The sequence below is a fragment of the Aotus nancymaae genome, unplaced genomic scaffold (assembly GCF_030222135.1).
Source record: "Aotus nancymaae isolate 86718 unplaced genomic scaffold, 86718_ANA_hifiasm-v0.15.2.pri h1tg000007l, whole genome shotgun sequence".
Lineage (NCBI taxonomy): Eukaryota > Metazoa > Chordata > Mammalia > Primates > Aotidae > Aotus > Aotus nancymaae.
In genome coordinates, this window is record NW_026988418.1 from 2,776,200 (window position 1) to 2,794,281 (window position 18,082).

At 41.3% G+C, this 18,082-nt stretch overlaps 1 protein-coding gene across 15 annotated transcripts in view; it reads left to right on the top strand.

Moving 5' to 3' along the window:
* Positions 1–18,082, top strand: part of MACF1 (microtubule actin crosslinking factor 1) — a 329,515-nt gene that overhangs the window by 217,460 nt on the left and 93,973 nt on the right. For 12 of the 15 annotated variants that reach the window (XM_064372195.1, XM_064372194.1, XM_064372199.1 and 9 more), the window contains 6 exons: positions 2,851–2,913; positions 3,584–3,825; positions 4,636–4,765; positions 6,338–6,537; positions 9,101–9,596; positions 11,131–12,602. In XM_064372195.1, coding sequence (XP_064228265.1) covers positions 2,851–2,913; positions 3,584–3,825; positions 4,636–4,765; positions 6,338–6,537; positions 9,101–9,596; positions 11,131–12,602 — 2,603 coding nt within the window. The remainder of the gene's footprint in view (positions 1–2,850; positions 2,914–3,583; positions 3,826–4,635; positions 4,766–6,337; positions 6,538–9,100; positions 9,597–11,130; positions 12,603–18,082) is intronic. The other 3 variants (XM_064372186.1, XM_064372197.1, XM_064372200.1) reach the window with 1 other exon arrangement.

The following is an 18,082-nucleotide window of genomic DNA, read 5'->3' on the forward strand; positions in this document are numbered from 1 at the left end:
CTTTTTTTTTTTTTTTTTTTTTGAGACGGAGTTTTGCTCATTACTCAGGCTGGAGTGCAATGGCGCGATCACGGCTCACCACAACCTCTGCCTCCTGGGTTCAGGCAATTCTCCTGCCTCAGCCTCCCGAGTAGCTGGGATTACAGGCATGCATCACGGTGCCCAGCTAATTTTTTGTATTTTTAGTAGAGACGGGGTTTCACCATGTTGACCAGGACGGTCTCGATCTCTTGACCTCGTGATCCACCCGCCTCAGCCTCCCAAAGTGCTGGAATTACAGGCGTGAGCCACCACGCCCGGCCTAAAAATTCTATTATTACACAATTCTGCCCCAATGAGAACTGTGTAGATGTACAGAGAGCAAGTCATGTTAGTTTTTTGGTCATGTTATTTAATGTATTACACATGTACTATAGGTCTTTTTCTTTGTACAGTGTACATGAGTGGACATGGACAGGTTTGAACATCATAAATTGCTGGTGAAGAGTCACCACCTTTCCAATCAGGGACACTCAAAAATAAGTTAAAATAGATGCTTAGATGTGTCAGGAGGTACTTTATTTTCCCTGGAAAAGTAGCATAATTGGTTGTATCTGGTGGGTTAAGGTGTAGAATTCAGCATAATTGAACATGCATGTTTTATTATCATTTTTAAGTAGTTAGAAATTTATGTGAATATTACATTTTAACCAAACATTAAACACATCTCTAAAACACCTTTTTAGGGTGCTTTGAAAATCAGTTTGAAAATTACTATCCTGAGTGCTCTCAGAGTTCTCCTCCAACTCTGAAAAACCATGTATATTTCAGTTCCTTACATTTTTGTAGCTCTGCTTCGTAAAGTACTTTGACATACATTGCCTCATGATCTCTCCCCAGTTACCCCATGAGAGTTAGCAGGATAAGTTATATTATCTTTAAATCCTGTAGAAGAAATTGTGTTCGTAGATTAAGGCTCACATACTGAGTTAGTGACAGCCTTGGTTAATACCTTGCTCTCCTACAATCCAGTTTCTTTTTTTCTATCACCATACTGCAATAGAATGTGATTTTTCTAGTTGGTATTTTTTAATTGAAAATATAACAACATTAACATTTAAAAGTTTTCTGATTCACCATCCTAATTCAGCTAATTTTTTTCCTTCTTTTTAGAGACAGGGTCTCACTCTGTCACCCAGGCTGGAGTACAGTAGTGTGATTATGGCTTACTATGGCTTTGACCTCCTGGGCCCAAGCAGCTACCTCAAGCTCCTGAGTAGCTAGGACCACAAATGTGCACTGTCATGCCTAATTTTTTTTTAACTTTTTTTTTGTAGAGACAGGGTCTCGCTGCATTGCTTAGGCTAGTCTTAAACTTACAACCTCCTAAAGTGCTGGGATTATAGGCATGAGCCACCACACCTGGCCCACAACTATTTGGTTTTTGTTTTTAAGATGGAGTCTCGCTCTGTTACCCAGGCTGGAGTGCAGTGGCGTGATCTTGGCTCACTGCAACCTCTGCCTTCCAGTTTCAAGCGATTCTCCTGCCTCAGCCTCCCCAGTAGTGGGGCCTACAGGTGCCTGCCACCACACCCAGCTAATTTTTTGTATTTTAGTAGAGATGGGGTTTCACTGTGTTGCCCAGGCTGGCCTCAAACTCCTGAGCTCACCAATCTACCCACTTCAGCTCCCAAAGTGCTAGGATTACAGGCGTGACCCACCGTGCCCAGCCAACTATTTTGTAATATGACTTTGCACATGATTTTTTATACATTGAAATCAGTGCATACAAGAATTTTCTGTCCTTTTAAAGTATCATTTTATTATGAATATTTTTCAGATTTCTGTATAATATTTATCATTGTATCACCTGGTTTTTGCCTATCTTAGGAAATTTCTCTGAAATATAAGGAGTCAGTTTGGGGAGAATGTATGTGAAATTCTGGTGATTAGAAACAGAACCAAAGGCCCAAAGCACAATTTATGGGAATGTTGATGAGCTATATATATATTTATTGGCACTTAGGATTTCTGTTTTTTCTTGGGGAAAGGGGAGCAAGAAGAGGTTATGAAAGAAAAGGTAAAGAATCTTCCTTTAGAAACAATATAAGAAGGGCTCATTTTAATGTCTTTATTAGAAGAAGGCTGCTTTTTAGGCCAGGCACGGTGACTCATGCTGTAATCCCAGTGCTTTGAGAGGCTGAGGAAGCCAGGTCACCTGAGGTTGGGAGTTCAAGACCAGCGCAGCCAACGTGGTGAAACCCCGTCTCTACTAAAAATACAAAAATTAGCCGGGCCTGGTGGCAGGCACCTATAATTCCAGCTACTTGGGAGGCCAAGATGGGAGAATTGCTTGAACCTGGGAGGTGGAAGTTGCAGTGAGCCAAGATCATGCCACTGCACTCCAGCCTGGGCAACAGAGTGATACTCTGTCTCAAAAAAAAAAAAAAAAAATTATGTCCTTAATGGTACTTATTTTCATTTTTATTGTATTAAAAGACATTGATATAAAAGGTGAAACTTTTTGACTTTATTATAAAAGCTCATTCCAAAATATGACAGGTACCATTCTAGACTTAATAATTTTACCAGTACTTGCTTCACAAAACCAGGGCAGCATCCAAAGAATTCAAGCTGGAGATTAATAAGAAGGCAATATGAATTAAGAATCATTCCTGCTAAGAACCTTGAGTGACACTTTGTTGCCTGGCAGCTAAAATAATTTGTCTCTTTCCATGAGTATGTTGTCTTGTGCTGTGTTAACTTCCTGATACTCAAGCTTAAAGTGAGGGCCAATGGACAAATTCAGTGCCTGTATGTATTCCTAACACGTTGGTCTTGCCCTGTTTGTCTCCCTGTCCTTCTGCTCAGGTTCCATACTGCCCTCTGTAGGAAGCTCTGTAGGCAGTGTAAACGGATACCACACCTGCAAAGGTGAGAATGCCATTTCAACAGTGCTTCTTTGTTGGTTGTGTTAGGACAGTGTCCATGTTTGCATTTGTGTATGTTGCAATATGTGTGGAAGAACTGCTGCCAGAATGGGTTTGAGGATAAAAATCTGGGGAGAAGCATGGTTTGCTGGCTATAGACCATAAACAGGTTGATAGCCCCTGAAGTTAAAGGTGTTGCAGAAATAGACTGGATCACTAGATAAGGCAAATAAGGAAGAAACTAAAAAATATATATATGTTAGTCTTTGAATTATAAAGAAGTTATGCGAGAAGTAATCTAGTCTAGCTCTCAGCCTCCCAGCTGGCTGACTTCTCTGTAGTTTGGAGAAGGAATGGAAGAATGCTCCAAGTCCATTAATCCCAGTAGTACACTAAGTTTAATTTCTTTCTTTGCTCCCCTCATTTTTGTTGTTCCCATGTTTAGCATTTTAAGGTATACATCTGAATATATAATGCCAAAAGCAGATTAATGAGAACCTTTTGTTTTGTGTATATAAACAGGAACTTCCATATGATTTAGCAGGAAGATAATCTCTAGTTCACTAGAAGGAGTAAGAGAGATACTTAATCCTGTCAAGTAATTTAGGAGCAAGGAGCCAAGGAAATTACTTGAAGAGCTATTCCCAATCTGATTTCTGTTTCTGTGATACTAGATCTGACGGAGATCCAGTGTGACATGTCAGATGTAAACTTGAAGTATGAGAAACTGGGGGGAGTACTTCATGAACGCCAGGAAAGCCTTCAGGCTGTTCTCAACAAAATGGAGGAGGTTCAGAAGGAGGCAAACTCAGTGCTACAGTGGCTGGAATCAAAAGAGGAAGTCCTGAAATCCATGGATGCCATGTCATCTCCAACCAAAACAGAAACAGTGAAAGCCCAAGCTGAATCTAACAAGGTACTGTGTTTACATTAGTTGCATCCCAACACCAAGAGGAAGAAACAGCTGTATCAGTGTTCCTGCCAAGCCCAAGCACCTGAGAGAGAGACACGGGCAATAGTCCAGGCTGTGATGGGCAGTATGTTTGACTTCTAAATGATTAATATGCCTTAACTTTCCTAGAGAATTTTCTTACTTATGAAATTAGAAATTGTTATAGGTTGAATTCAGAAACAAAACCAGATATGTTTGCAGAAAAAGAGTAGCCCTCCCCAGAATTACTAGCTCATTGAGAATGGGATCTCATTTTCTACATGCTGCTGTAAGCAAGACAAACCATTCTTATCAAAGTGCCATTCCAGTTCTTGGAGGGATCTAAATAACAGTGATTACAGTTCATTCTTAAGATTGACACATGAGACTAGGAAAAATGTCAGAAGGTACAAGACCATAGAAAATCCTGTAGGAAATTTTCACCAAAACTTGTAATATTCCCATTGATCATAGCATATCATCTCCTTCAGCTACAAAAATATTGTTTTCATCATATCTTGGTATTTTTAGTTTATTGGGATTAATAATTCCTTCTTACTGAGTTCTACTGATGTGTTATACATAAAAGAAACTCAGATCCTGCCATTTAGATTTTCATTTTAGAACAAAAATTGAAGTAGAAAGGTTAAGTATCTTAACATCACTAAACAAGTCATTGATAGGATCCTAGTAGAGCCTGCAATAACCGCCTCGTTTTCCAGTCATTTCTACCGTAACACACAGCTTTGTTTCGTGTCCAGAACCTCATGGCATGTGTGGTATTCTTTTTCCTAGGCCTTCCTGGCTGAATTGGAACAGAATTCTCCAAAAATTCAAAAAGTAAAGGAAGCCCTGGCTGGATTACTGGTTACGTATCCCAACTCACAGGAAGCAGAAAATTGGAAGAAAATTCAAGAAGAACTCAGTAAGTTTTCACAGGAGTGTTACAAATTTGCTAAGTTACTTGTCTTCAAAGCAAGTAGAGAATTACAGCACATCCTATAAAACAGGAATTATTTTTAGTTAATTTTTATAAATAAGCAATTAGGGCCCAGATAGGGCTAGAGCGTGAGCCTGAAATGGGAAAAAAATTAGAGATGCCACTGAAAGTGTCAGAAGTTTGGCTTTCTTGGGCAAGTCAAACTGATAATCTACTGCGATCAAGAACCAGAGAGGCCAGAAACAGTGACTCACACCTGTAATCTCAGCATTTTGGGAATCTGAGACAGGAGGATTGCTTGAAGCTAGGAGTTCAAATCAGCCTGGGCAACATAGCAAGATCTTGTCTCTATAAAAAGTAAGGAAAAACAAATTAGCCAGGTGTAGTGGCATGAGCCTAGAGTCCTAGCTGCTGGGGAGGCTGAGGTGAGACGATTGCTTGAACCCAGGGGTTCAAGGCTGCAGTGAGCCTGATTATGCCACTAAACCCCAACCTGGGCAACAGAGGGGGACCCTTTCTCAAAAAAACATAACAAAAGAACTAAAGAGAGTATTGATGATAAAAATGAAAGATGGAAATAATAAAAATATTCAATAAATGGATTAAATTGTGTACTCATAATATTGAACTGTAAACAATGTAGATTAATTTTTTGTTTTTTTATTTTATTTTTTATTTTTTGAGATGGAGTTTTACTCTTGTTGCCTAGGCTCCTGGAGTGCAGTGGTGCAATCTTGGCTCAACACAACCTCCACCTCCTTGGTTCAAGCAGTTCTCCTGCCTCACCCTCCTGAGTAGCTGGGATTATAGGCATGCGCCACCATGCCCAGCTAATTTTGTGTTTTTAGTAGAGACAGTGTTTCTCCATGTTGGTCAGGCTGCAAACTCCTAACCTCAGATGATCCACCTGCCTCGACCTCCTAAAGTGGTGGGATTATAGGCATGAGCCACCATTCCTGCCCCCCCCTCCCTTTTTTTTTGAGACGGGGTCTTGCTCTGTCACCCAGGCTGGAGTTCAGTGGTGCGATCATAGCTCACTACAGCCTTAAATTCCGTGGCTCAGGTAGTCTTCCTGCTTCAGCCTCTTGTGTGGCTGGGACCACAGGCATATGCTACCACAACCAGCCAATTTCTAAAATTTTTTTTCTAGAGATAAGGTCTTGCTTTGTTGTCCAAGCTGGCCTTGAACTCTTGGGCTCAAGTGATCTTCCCACTTGAGGCGTTCAAGACCAGCCTGGGCAACATAGGGAGATCCTGTCTCTACAAAAAATAAAAAACTAACTGTGCATGGTGGCACACACCTATAGTCCCAGCCACTTGGGAGGCTGAGGTGGGAGGATCACCACTTGGGCCCAGGAAGTTGAGGCTTCAGTGAGCCATGATTGTGCCACTGCTCTGTCTTGGGTGATAGAGTGAGACACGGTCTCAAGTAAGTAAGTAAGTAAATAAATAAAGCTTCTGGGGTAATTTCCTGCGGTATATTAGCAACATAACTTAGGGACCAGGCCAGTTGTTGATAAGAGTAAAGGAATACATTCCTTCATTTCCTCTCCACAGATTACCGATGGGAAAGGGCCACTGAGGTGACTGTGGCTCGGCAAAGGCAGCTAGAGGAATCTGCAAGTCATCTGGCCTGCTTCCAGGCTGCAGAATCCCAGCTCCGGCCATGGCTGATGGAGAAAGAACTGATGATGGGGGTGCTGGGACCCCTGTCTATTGACCCCAACATGTTGAATGCACAAAAGCAACAGGTCCAGGTAAGCAATATTGCAACAAAGGAATTGGAATCACATGAAACTGAGTTCAAAAGTTGCACCCAGTAAGTAGATTTCATATGATCCTGGACAAGTCATTTAATCTCTCAAAGCCTCAGTTTAAATGAGATATTTATAAGGTGTTTATCATGATGTCTGTAGAATAGTAAACAGTCAAAAACTCTATTATTATTATTATTAACAGAGACAGTAAGATGAGTAGATGTGAAAATGGAGAACTTTTCTGACTAAATTATAGAATTAGATTTTGCTTGTAATCCCCAGTGATAGTGATCCACATTACTTAATATCTTATATCTGCTGGATTTACATAGGATTTTCTGTGGTCAAACCTCAAAAAAAATTGATTTAAGTGCCTAACATCATAGAAATTTAGGTTGGTTAGGCCGGGGACAGTGGCTCATGCCTGTAATCCCAGCACTTTGGGAGGCCGAGGCGGGTGGATCACAGGGTCAGGGAAATGGAGACCATCCTGGCTAACACAGTGAAACCCTGACTCTACTAAAAATACAAAATTTAACCAGGCATGGTGGCACGTGCCTGTAGTCCCAGCTACTCGGGAGGCTGAGGCAGGAGAATTGCGTAACCTGGAAGCCGGAGGTTGTAGTGAGCTGAGATTGTGCCACTGCACTCCACCCTGGATGACAAGGGTGAGACACAGTCACAAAAAAAGAAAGAAAGAAAAAAAGAGTACTTTTTGAAGGAACTACTTATTTCAGCTCCTGCATCCAGATAATTTTTGAGTCCTATTTAGTCTACTTGTAAATTTTTCTAATCTGGTGGTTTTCAAACTTTTTGGTTTCAAACCCCTTTTATACTCTGAAAAATTACTGAACATACCCAAGAGCTTGTGTTTATCTATTAACATTTATTGTATTAAAATGCTGAAGAGTTTTTAAAGTATTTAACTTTTTTAAATTAGCAATGATAAAACCATCACATTAACCTAAGAAACATATATTTTACTAAAAAATAACATTCTCCAAAAAATAAAAATTTAATGAGTAGCATTTTTTAAATATCTTTGCAAATCTTAATTTTTGGCTTAATAGGCTATTGTCATATCTACTTCTGCATATCTGTTGCAATATCAAACACCATGTAGCCTCTGGAAAATATCATTGAACATTTGTGACAGAACAGAAATTTTTAAAGGCAAATAACATCTTAGTATTACTGTGAAATGGTTTTGATCTCTGTACCTCCACTCATCCTAGGCCCTCCCCTGAAGTGCTCTTCACCAGCCTTAATCTCTGCTCTGCTTGAAGAACTACTCATTCTTTATTGTCACATCTGAGGAGCCTTTCCTGATTTCCGTCTTCTGCCATTTGTCATCGCCAACAGAATTAATCACCCTGCTCCATGCTTTCACAGTTCTGTGTTGCATGTTCACATCAGTGTTTAATCATTTTTACTTTTGTATATTTTATTATAGTTCATTGTTTACACATTTGTCATTTCATGAGGTTATATCTTATGCATTTTTGTGCAGTGCAAATAACTGAGTACTTTCTATGAATTATCTCATGTAATCCTTGTAACAATCAAAATAAGTACTTTACTATCCTCATTTTACAGATGAGGAAGCTGGAGTTTGAGAATTTATTAAATCTTGCCTAAGGTCATACAGCTAGGAGGTGACAGAACCAGGATTTGAAAACAGGGGAGTCAAACTTCAGATCCTGTAATCTTAACTTTTTTGATTAGAGCAGCAAGGGATAGAAGAGAAATAAAAAGGCATAGTCCTTGCTTTAAAGAAGCTCTTTGTCTAATTATGCTGTATTATAATATGCAGATTGTATATGCTCTTCAAATTCTAAGAAAGAAACTAAGAAAAACAGACATTGAGAGCTGACATGACAAGCCCAGCTAGTAATACAGCTGGCTCTGGGATCCAGTGTTCTAAACTCCCAATTCAGAGACTTGAGTATTGCCTGGCAAAGCTGATGAATGCCAGTGTTAATTTCTCAGCCATGTCTAACCTTAGTAGCTGACATTGAAACAGAATGGGACAAATAAGGAAAAGAAATAAAATAGGAACAATCAGTGATCTTTTCAAAATAAGTTTTTATTAAACAATTGTTAAGTGATACTACCTCAGCCTAATAGCTCGGTCCTTTAGTTTTCTGGTTTATTTTTTAAAGTAGTTGACAGTATTTGGCACAATCCAACATCAGTTTTTGGTTTGACACTGCTTTTTTGGAGACAGGGTCTCTTTCTGTCTCCCAGGCTGGAGTGCAGTGGTGCTATCTCAGCTCACTACAACCTCAGCCTCCTGGGTTCAGGTGATTCTTGTGCCTCAGCCTCCTGAATAGCTGGGACTACAGGTGCTGGCCACCACGCCCAGTTAATTTTTGTATTTTTAGTAGAGATGGGGTTTTTTCACGTTGGCCAGGTTAGTCGAACTTCTGACCTCAAGTGATCCTCCTGCCTCAGCATCCCAAAGTGCTGGGTTTACGGGCACAAGCCACTGCTCCTGGCCTGACACTGCTTTTAGATCTGTTTTTTTTCCTGTCTAAACATCTTGGTGTCATTTCTATTTCAGTTTATGCTGAAGGAATTTGAAGCACGCAGGCAACAGCATGAGCAACTGAATGAGGCAGCTCAGGGCATCCTACCAGGCCCTGGAGATGTCTCTCTATCCACCAGCCAAGTACAGAAAGAACTCCAGAGCATCAATCAGAAATGGGTTGAGCTGACTGATAAACTCAACTCCCGTTCCAGCCAAATTGACCAAGCTATTGTTAAGAGCACCCAGTACCAGGAACTGTTGCAAGACTTATCAGAGAAAGTAAAGGCAGTTGGACAACGGCTGAGTGGGCAGTCGGCTATCAGCACCCAACCCGAGGCTGTAAAGCAGCAATTGGAGGAGACCAGTGAAATTCGATCTGACTTGGAGCAGTTAGACCAGGAGGTTAAGGAGGCTCAGACACTGTGCGATGAACTCTCAGTGCTCATTGGTGAGCAGTACCTCAAGGATGAACTGAAGAAGCGTTTGGAGACAGTTGCCCTGCCTCTCCAAGGTTTAGGAGACCTTGCAGGTAAGTTGGGGTGAAGAACACACTTCTGCCCTAATAGAGGCAAGCAGAAAGAAGGAGTGGGTTAGGAAGTAGTCCTGAGAATCTAGGATTTCCTTACATTGTTTTTGGACTGCTTTTGGTGTAACTCAGAATGATGTTAAACCAATTCCTTCTCCTAGCTCCAGTGAGAACTGCTGTGGTTATTACACAATGAACACTCACAAAATATGAAGGTTAACATAGCATAGTCCTAGAGATAAAAGCTCTAATATAATTTCAACCAGCAAGTAGAGAGATTCATTCCCATAGATGTACTAATAAGTGGAGTGCCACATATACTCTCATTGATACCCACATATTTTTTGTTTTAATATTATGCACACCACACACACAGGGTCTCTCACTCTATCACCCAGGCTGGAGTGCAGTAGTTCGATCATGGCTCACTGCAGCCTCAATCTCCTGGGCTCAAGTGATCCTCCCACCTCAGCCTCCCAAGTAGCTAGGACTATAGGTATGTGCCACCATGGCCAGCTGATTTTTTTTTTTTTTGAGATGGAGTCCCATTCTGTCACCCAGGCTGGAGTGCAGTTGCACGATCTTAGCTCACTGCAACCTCCGCCTCCCAGGTTCAAGTGATCCTCCTGCCTCAGCCTCTCAAGTAGCTGAGACTACAAGCATGTGCCACCGTGTCTGACGGGATTTCACTGTGTTGGCCAGGCTGGTCTCGAACTTTTGACCTCCTGATTGGCAGCCTCGGCCTCCCAAAATGCTGTGATTATAGGCATGAGCCACAGCACCCAGTGATTATTTTTATTTTTAGTAGAGACGAGGTTTTGCTTTCTTGCCCAAGCTATTGTTGAACTCCTGGGCTCAATTGATCCTCCCACCACAGCCTCCCCAAGTGCTGGGGTTACAGGCATGAGCCACTTTGCCCGGCCTCTTCTGGGCTTTTTTTTTTTTTTTTGAGATGGAGTCTCATTCTGTCACCAGGCTGGAATGCAGTGGCACGATCTCAGCTTACTTCAACAAACTTCACCTCCTGGTTTCAAGTGATTCTCCTGCCTCAGCCTCCCAAGTAGCTGGGACTACAGGCATGTGCCACCACACCCAGCTAATTTTTGTGTTTTTAGTAGAGATGTTGGCCAGGATGATCTCAATCTCTTGACCTTGTGATCAGCCCACCTCAGCCTCCCAAAGTGCTGAGATTACAGGCATGAGCCACCGCATCCAGCCTCTTCTGGCCTTCTTACAACTTTTTAGAAGAAAAAGTGTGTGATTAATTTATTATTTTTTTTTCTGGAAATGTTTATGACTTTTACATTTACTAGCTAGAAGTCAAAGTTTACTTCTGTTGCTTAGATCATCTTACAAAGTTGATATGAGGATTAAACAAGATAGTGTATATGAAGGATCCTAATTATGTGCTTCCTTTGGTAGGCCCTCAAGTAACATTACTTTCCTTCCCCTAAGATTAGACCATATACACTCAGCAAACATTTTAAATGCCAGGGTTCAGGCTTGATTGATTTCAATTTTATTTTTCCCATTTCAGCTGATCGCATGAACAGACTCCAGGCAGCTCTTGCCAGCACCCAGCAGTTCCAACAAATGTTTGATGAGCTGAGGAACTGGTTGGATGATAAACAAAGCCAGCAAACAAAAAACTGCCCAATTTCTGCAAAATTGGAGCGGCTACAGTCTCAGCTACAGGAGAATGAAGAGTTTCAGAAAAGCCTTAATCAACACAGTGGCTCCTATGAGGTGATTGTGACTGAAGGGGAATCTCTACTTCTTTCTGTACCTCCTGGAGAAGAGAAAAGGACTCTGCAAAACCAGTTGGTTGAGCTCAAAAACCACTGGGAAGAGCTTAGTAAAAAAACTGCAGACAGACAATCCAGGCTCAAGGATTGTATGCAGAAAGCTCAGAAATATCAGTGGCATGTGGAAGACCTTGTGCCATGGATAGAAGACTGTAAAGCTAAGATGTCTGAGTTGCGAGTCACTCTGGATCCAGTGCAGCTAGAGTCCAGTCTCCTGAGATCAAAGGCTATGCTGAGTGAGGTGGAGAAGCGCCGCTCCCTGCTGGAAATATTGAATAGTGCTGCTGACATTCTGATCAATTCTTCAGAAGCAGATGAGGATGGAATCCGGGATGAGAAGGCTGGGATCAACCAGAACATGGATGCTATTACAGAAGAACTGCAGGCCAAAACAGGGTCACTTGAAGAAATGACTCAGAGGCTCAAGGAGTTCCAGGAAAGCTTTAAGAATATTGAAAAGAAGGTTGAAGGAGCCAAACACCAACTTGAGATCTTTGATGCTCTGGGCTCTCAAGCCTGTAGCAACAAGAACCTGGAGAAGTTAAGAGCTCAACAGGAAGTGCTGCAGGCTCTAGAGCCTCAGGTAGATTATCTGAGGAACTTTACTCAAGGGCTGGTAGAAGATGCCCCAGATGGATCTGATGCTTCCCAACTTCTCCATCAAGCTGAGGTTGCCCAGCAAGAGTTCCTCGAAGTTAAGCAAAGAGTGAACAGTGGTTGTGTGATGATGGAAAACAAGCTGGAGGGGATTGGCCAGTTTCACTGCCGGGTCCGAGAGATGTTTTCTCAATTGGCAGACCTGGATGATGAGCTAGATGGCATGGGTGCTATCGGCAGAGACACTGATAGCCTCCAGTCCCAAATCGAGGATGTGCGGCTATTCCTTAACAAAATTCAGGTCCTCAAATTAGACATAGAGGCCTCTGAAGTGGAATGTCGACTTATGCTAGAAGAAGAGGGGACTCTGGACTTGTTAGGTCTCAAAAGGGAGCTAGAAGCCCTGAACAAACAGTGTGGCAAACTGACAGAGAGGGGGAAAGCTCGTCAGGAACAGCTGGAACTGACACTAGGCCGTGTGGAGGACTTCTACAGGAAATTGAAAGGACTCAATGATGCTACCACAGCAGCAGAGGAGGCAGAGGCCCTCCAGTGGGTAGTGGGGACCGAAGTGGAAATCATCAACCAACAGTTAGCAGATTTTAAAGTAAGTCTTAACGTCTTAACCTTGTTTTCTTTTTCTTTTACGTGTATTTCTTTGCTTGAAATTTGGAAGCCAATCGAGTATACATTTTAACTTCTGTCTCTAGTTTTAATATTGTCACTTCCATCGTCATGAAAGCACACTGTCTGAAGACTAAATAGTCTCTTGGACTTCTGAGCAAACTGGTTTGAACATTTTTCTTTTTCCTTTTTTTTTTTTTTTTATTGTGAGACAGGGTCTTACTCTGTCTCCCAGGCTGGAGTGCACTGGTGGTGTGATCTTGGCTCACTGCAGACTCGACCTCATAGGCTCAAGTGATCCTCCTACCTCAGCCTCCCAAGTAGCTGGGACCACAGGTGCCATCATGCCTGGCTAATATGTTGTAGAGACAAGGCTTTGCCATGTCACCCAGGCTGGTCTCAAACTTCTGAGCTCAGGAAATCCGCCCACCTTAGCCTCCTAAAGTGTTGGGATTATAGGCATGAGCCATCACGCCCAGCTAGGGCATTTTTCTATTGTAGTTTATTTTAGTCCTTATAACCAATTAAGGATATAGTCTTATCCAAGTCTTATCTCTTACTCTAAGAATGTTTTCTTAGGATTTCTTGAGATTTCAAATTACCAGATTTTGTAATAGTAGTGAATATATCTTCAGGTCCCTGTTTTTCTTTTCTTTTTTTTTTTTTTTTTTTTTTTGTTTTGTTTTGTTTTTTTTTTGAGATAGAGTCTCTGTTGCCTGGATTGGAGTGCAGTGGGGCAATCTGGGCTCACTGAAACCTCAGCCTCCCGGGTTCAAGTGATCCTCTTGCCTCAGCCTCCCAAGTAGCCAGAGTTATAGGCACACACCACCATACCTGGCTAATTTTTGTATTTTTAGTAGAGATGGGATTTCACCATGTTGACCAGGCTGGTCTTGAACTCCTGACCTCAAGTGATCTACCTACCTTGGCCTCCAAAAGTGCTGGGATTACAGGCATGAGTCACTGCACCCAGCCCCCTGTTTTTCAAATTGAGGTATGAAAAGCTGTAAGTTAAACATAGTCTCATCTTCCTGAAGTGTTTATTTTGCACAGATTTTAGGGGAAGTTATTGATGTATATTTTTGATATATTATGGAATAAAACATAAAATTCTCATTAATTGTTAAGGTAAAACATGACACTTCAAATAAATCTCCCATTTATATAGTAAACAGCTTAACAATACATCCCAGACTTCTCAAGAGTACAAGTTCTTTGCCTATAGGAGAGTTTGAGAAGTACTACCTTAATTACAAAAATACTTTAATTCTTTTCCTGAGCCAAAATTTCCAGTCCTGAGATTATGTGAGTATAAATTAAAATAACAGGAGATGATTACATGATCCAAAAGTGTGGATTTACTAGGTTAGGAGCACGTCTGTTGGATCTTGGCTGTCACTATATGAACCTTTTGCCCCTAGAGTTTTCTTGGTTGTAAATACCTAAAAGTCCCTCACTCTGCCACTGTACATGGAATAGATTTGGAAAGATTACTTCCAACACTTTGTTTCTATCACTGGAGTTAATTATTCTACTTATGCAGTTAACACTCCTGCCTTTAAAGTAAAATTGTTATGTCAGCCCCTGCCTGTCAGCATTATTTATCTTAAAAACATGGATGGAGAGGCAGTGTTGACACCAGCTCAGAGCCACGTGGTCCTAGAGAGGTCACAGTTTTGTAGGCAGGATCCAAGTGCAAAAATGTGGCTGTTTCAGAAGGGCCTCTCTAGAAGCTTGGGGGATATTCAGCACTAAAGTGGGATATTGGCTGAAGACCTTCTTACCTTGGAGATACTACAATTTTGAGCAAGAGGAGTCATCATATTTGGGTTTCTTGAGGCACCCAGGTAAGGAAAGGGTAGGTAGAGAAAACTTATACCCATGAAGCAGTGCATTCCTCTTAGAAACTCTCTTTCTAGTGGAAGTGTGGTCTTCCCTGTTTTAGCTTTCACATTTTTCTTTCCTCTTTTGTTGTAACTGTCTGAAAAGCAGAGACTTTGTTCTACAGGATCCAGGCTATTTAGAATTAACCATCTATCCAAATAAATGAAGTTTTCAGAAAACTGAAACTTATTCCTTTAGGCTCCAAAATAATTTTATCTAACTAGGTTCTGGTTTATATAGGAATTGTTTTAAACTCAATTTGCCTAATTTTCTAAATACTGTATTATGCATAAATTTTTTTTTAAAAGGGGTGCAGGTTAACATTATTTAAATGATTGTGCTATTCTATACTATGGTGATATTCTCAATGATATAAGAGACATTTGGGGCTGCTTTGCATTAAGTATTCCCAAATCACTGTGCACTTTGATTTCTGTATTGAAGTTATTGTTCAGGGCCTCTATAGTATTGTACTGGTTGGATTGGTTGTGCATGTATGTGTGGAGATGAGGTAATTTTGGGATTTCTCCTCACCTCCATGATATCAGATATTATTTCTTACTGCTTTTACTTTTCACTGATGTCATTGGTCTGTGTAGTCTATTCTTCCCTTCTAATCTTCATTGAGCTAGAAAATGAGATAAATAGGCCTGTTAAAATTGCATTAGCTATGAGCTAAAATATACAAAAGAGTCTACATGCAGGCATACATAGTGTTTGGATTTGAGGACAAGTCATCTTTTTCTTTTCATTTAATCCTTGGTTTCTTAGAGACATTTTGACTTGATGTTGCTGGAAGATTTCAAAAAATTACTGGGCATTACTTTATTTTATTTGTATCCTAGTATGTTGCCTATTAGTGCTCAGAGTTCAATAGCACTTAGTTGCTTGTCATAGCCAACTTGTTTCACTGATTTCTAAAAATAAGCCTTCCACCTTAAATACTCTGGATGTGAAGTCTGGGACTGGACACTGATTGGCTGGGCACCTGCAGAGTGTGTTCATCTACAGTGGACTGGTGTTGGTAAGACAAGCCTGAAAGAAGAGTGAGAAGGGAGAAGCGTGGTAGAATGTCCCATGTGATCAATAATCAAGTCACTAGGTAGTTATCATAAAATGATCAGTATCCCCGCTCAAGTTGGGGATGCAAATCAAAAGGCTTATTCCACCTGTCTACCTTATAGGGAAGTCAAGGGCTTTGGAAAGAGTTTTTGCCTTCTCCCAGCAAAAGTCTTTGGTCAGGAGGGGAGGAGCATATTCTTGACTGAACTCATGCTGAGCTCATCGGAAGTGAAAACAATGAGGAGAAAAATCCTGTGTGTCAGTTCCATAGTCCCCCGGAGGCTGCATAAAGGGAAGGTCTTTTTGGACCCATTCTGAGGACTGAGTCATTTTCATGATTTGAGTGTTGAGTTCTTGGCTTAATGTGTTTTAGTCCAGCCATAGATTAATCTTTCCTTACACCAGCAGCAAACCAGATTTATAAAGTATGACTCTGTTTTCAGATTCAAATTATTTTAATAAGGAAAAGACAAAGATGAAGATAAATATTTTTAAAAACAGCATTAGCTATAAGTTTTCAGCTCTTTTCTGTTTTTAATGGAATCATACTGTTAGCACAGAATCTGCATAAGAGAAGAGGATATGAATCTGGGAGACGGAAACTCTTCTGTAACCTAGCTAACTCCGTGGGAGATAGTCAGAATAGACAGAGGAGTTAGGTCTGTGAAGGACCCCTAGTCTTACAGGGGGCTGTACAATAGTGCTGATAGATCCATGGATCTGCAGTCTGTGAGGAAAATTATTTCCTCCTTAAATGAATGTGGAAAACTAAAATACATTATTCCTGGGAAAGGCTTTCCCTCAGTTGCTTCTGAATAATTAGTAGGTCCTCACTGGCTGACTACATTCTATCACATGGGAGTGGAAGAATATTCTTTTCCACTCAAACCAGGCAGAGACCTCAGGCTTTCTGAGTTAGGATCTTTACCAGGTTCAGCTCTCTGTTGGAAATAGAAAGGAAGAAGCCATTCTGAAAATAACTAATGAGAGAATTGAGCTTGTTTTCAGAAAGCTGAAAAGAAAAGACTTTGGCTAATCTCTTCAGGAAATTCCATTTTCCTGAATAAGAAAGTCTCTGATTATTGAGGAAAAGGAATTGTATGTGTCTAACAGGAGGCTAACAAGAAAAGAAGGACCTTTTTATCACTGAAACTTGAGCCAAAGAATTCCCCTAGAGTGACCTTCCTGGGAAGGTTAAAAAAAAAAAAATCTGTTAAGTCTGATGATAACGAGAGACTTTTCCCGATTTTGAAATTCCCTATGTAGGTTTTACTTGTCAAGAATTGAGATCATTCTGAGTCTTAAACCAGCCCCTCCTTTGCCCCCTGTTCCCCCCAAGAACCATGTGACTTCTCACTCAGAAAGTATTTGATGGTTTGAGCATCATACTGGTGAGCATTATCAAGAAACCTGGATGCACCTTCATTGACTCGTTTTTCATATGTATTTATATTGTTGTGTATTCGGGTCATTCTTCAGACTTGGCATTCTACCTCAATGATAAGAATGAACAATGGGTCCAAGCACAGTGGCTCATGCCTGTAATCATAGCACTTTAGGAGGCCGATGTGGGCAGATCACTTGAACCCAGGAGTTCGAGACCAGCTTGGGCAACAAAGGGAGACCCTTCTACAAAAAATAAATAAATTAGCCAGGCGTGGTGGCACATGCTTGTGGTCCCAGTTTACACGGAGGCAGAGGCAGGAGGATCACTTGATCCCAGGACGTCAAGCCTGCAGCAAGCTGCATTCATGCCACTGCAATCAAGTGTGGGTCACAGCGAGATCCTGGAGAGAAAGAGAGAGAGAGAAAGGAGAGGGTGGAAGGGGAGAGAGAAAGAGAGAGATGGGAAGAGAGAGAGGGGGGAAAAATGGACTCACAGACCTCTTCAGGGTCTGTAAGTTTCTTATAGTGGTTTACTTCACCCAGTGGTACATATATATAAAGTACCCAAACCAGTTGGTCTTTTCCTTTCTTGTCTTTGAGGTTGGGCTGTTGGGTTGTAATAGGTACAGCAGCAGGCTTCCTTAGGATTATTTTCATTCTTAATTCAGGTTGCGCAGAGCCCAGGATCAGGGTCTCAATATATTTGAAGCTTCTACCTGGGAGACCTAGGTATCCTACTCTAAAAACAGAATAAAAAAGTCCTGTAAACTCCTTCATTTGATTTTTTCACTTCTAATTTTTTTATTTTTATTTTTGCCTCATAGAAAGCAAGCTTAGGCATCCTCCCGTGCACAGTGAAAAACCCTAGAAGAGGCCAGGCGCTATGGCTCACACCTGTAATCCCAGCACTTTGGAAGGCTGAAGTGGGCTGATCACCTGAGGTCAGGAGTTAGAGACCAGTGTGGTCAACATGATGAAACCCTGTTTCTACTAAAAATATAAAAATAAGCTGGACGTGGTGGCACATGCCTGTAGTCCTAGCTACTCAGGGAGGCTGAGGCAGGAGAATGGCTTGAACCCAGGAGTCAGAGGTTGCAGTGAGCCGAGATCGGACCATTCCACTCCAGCCTG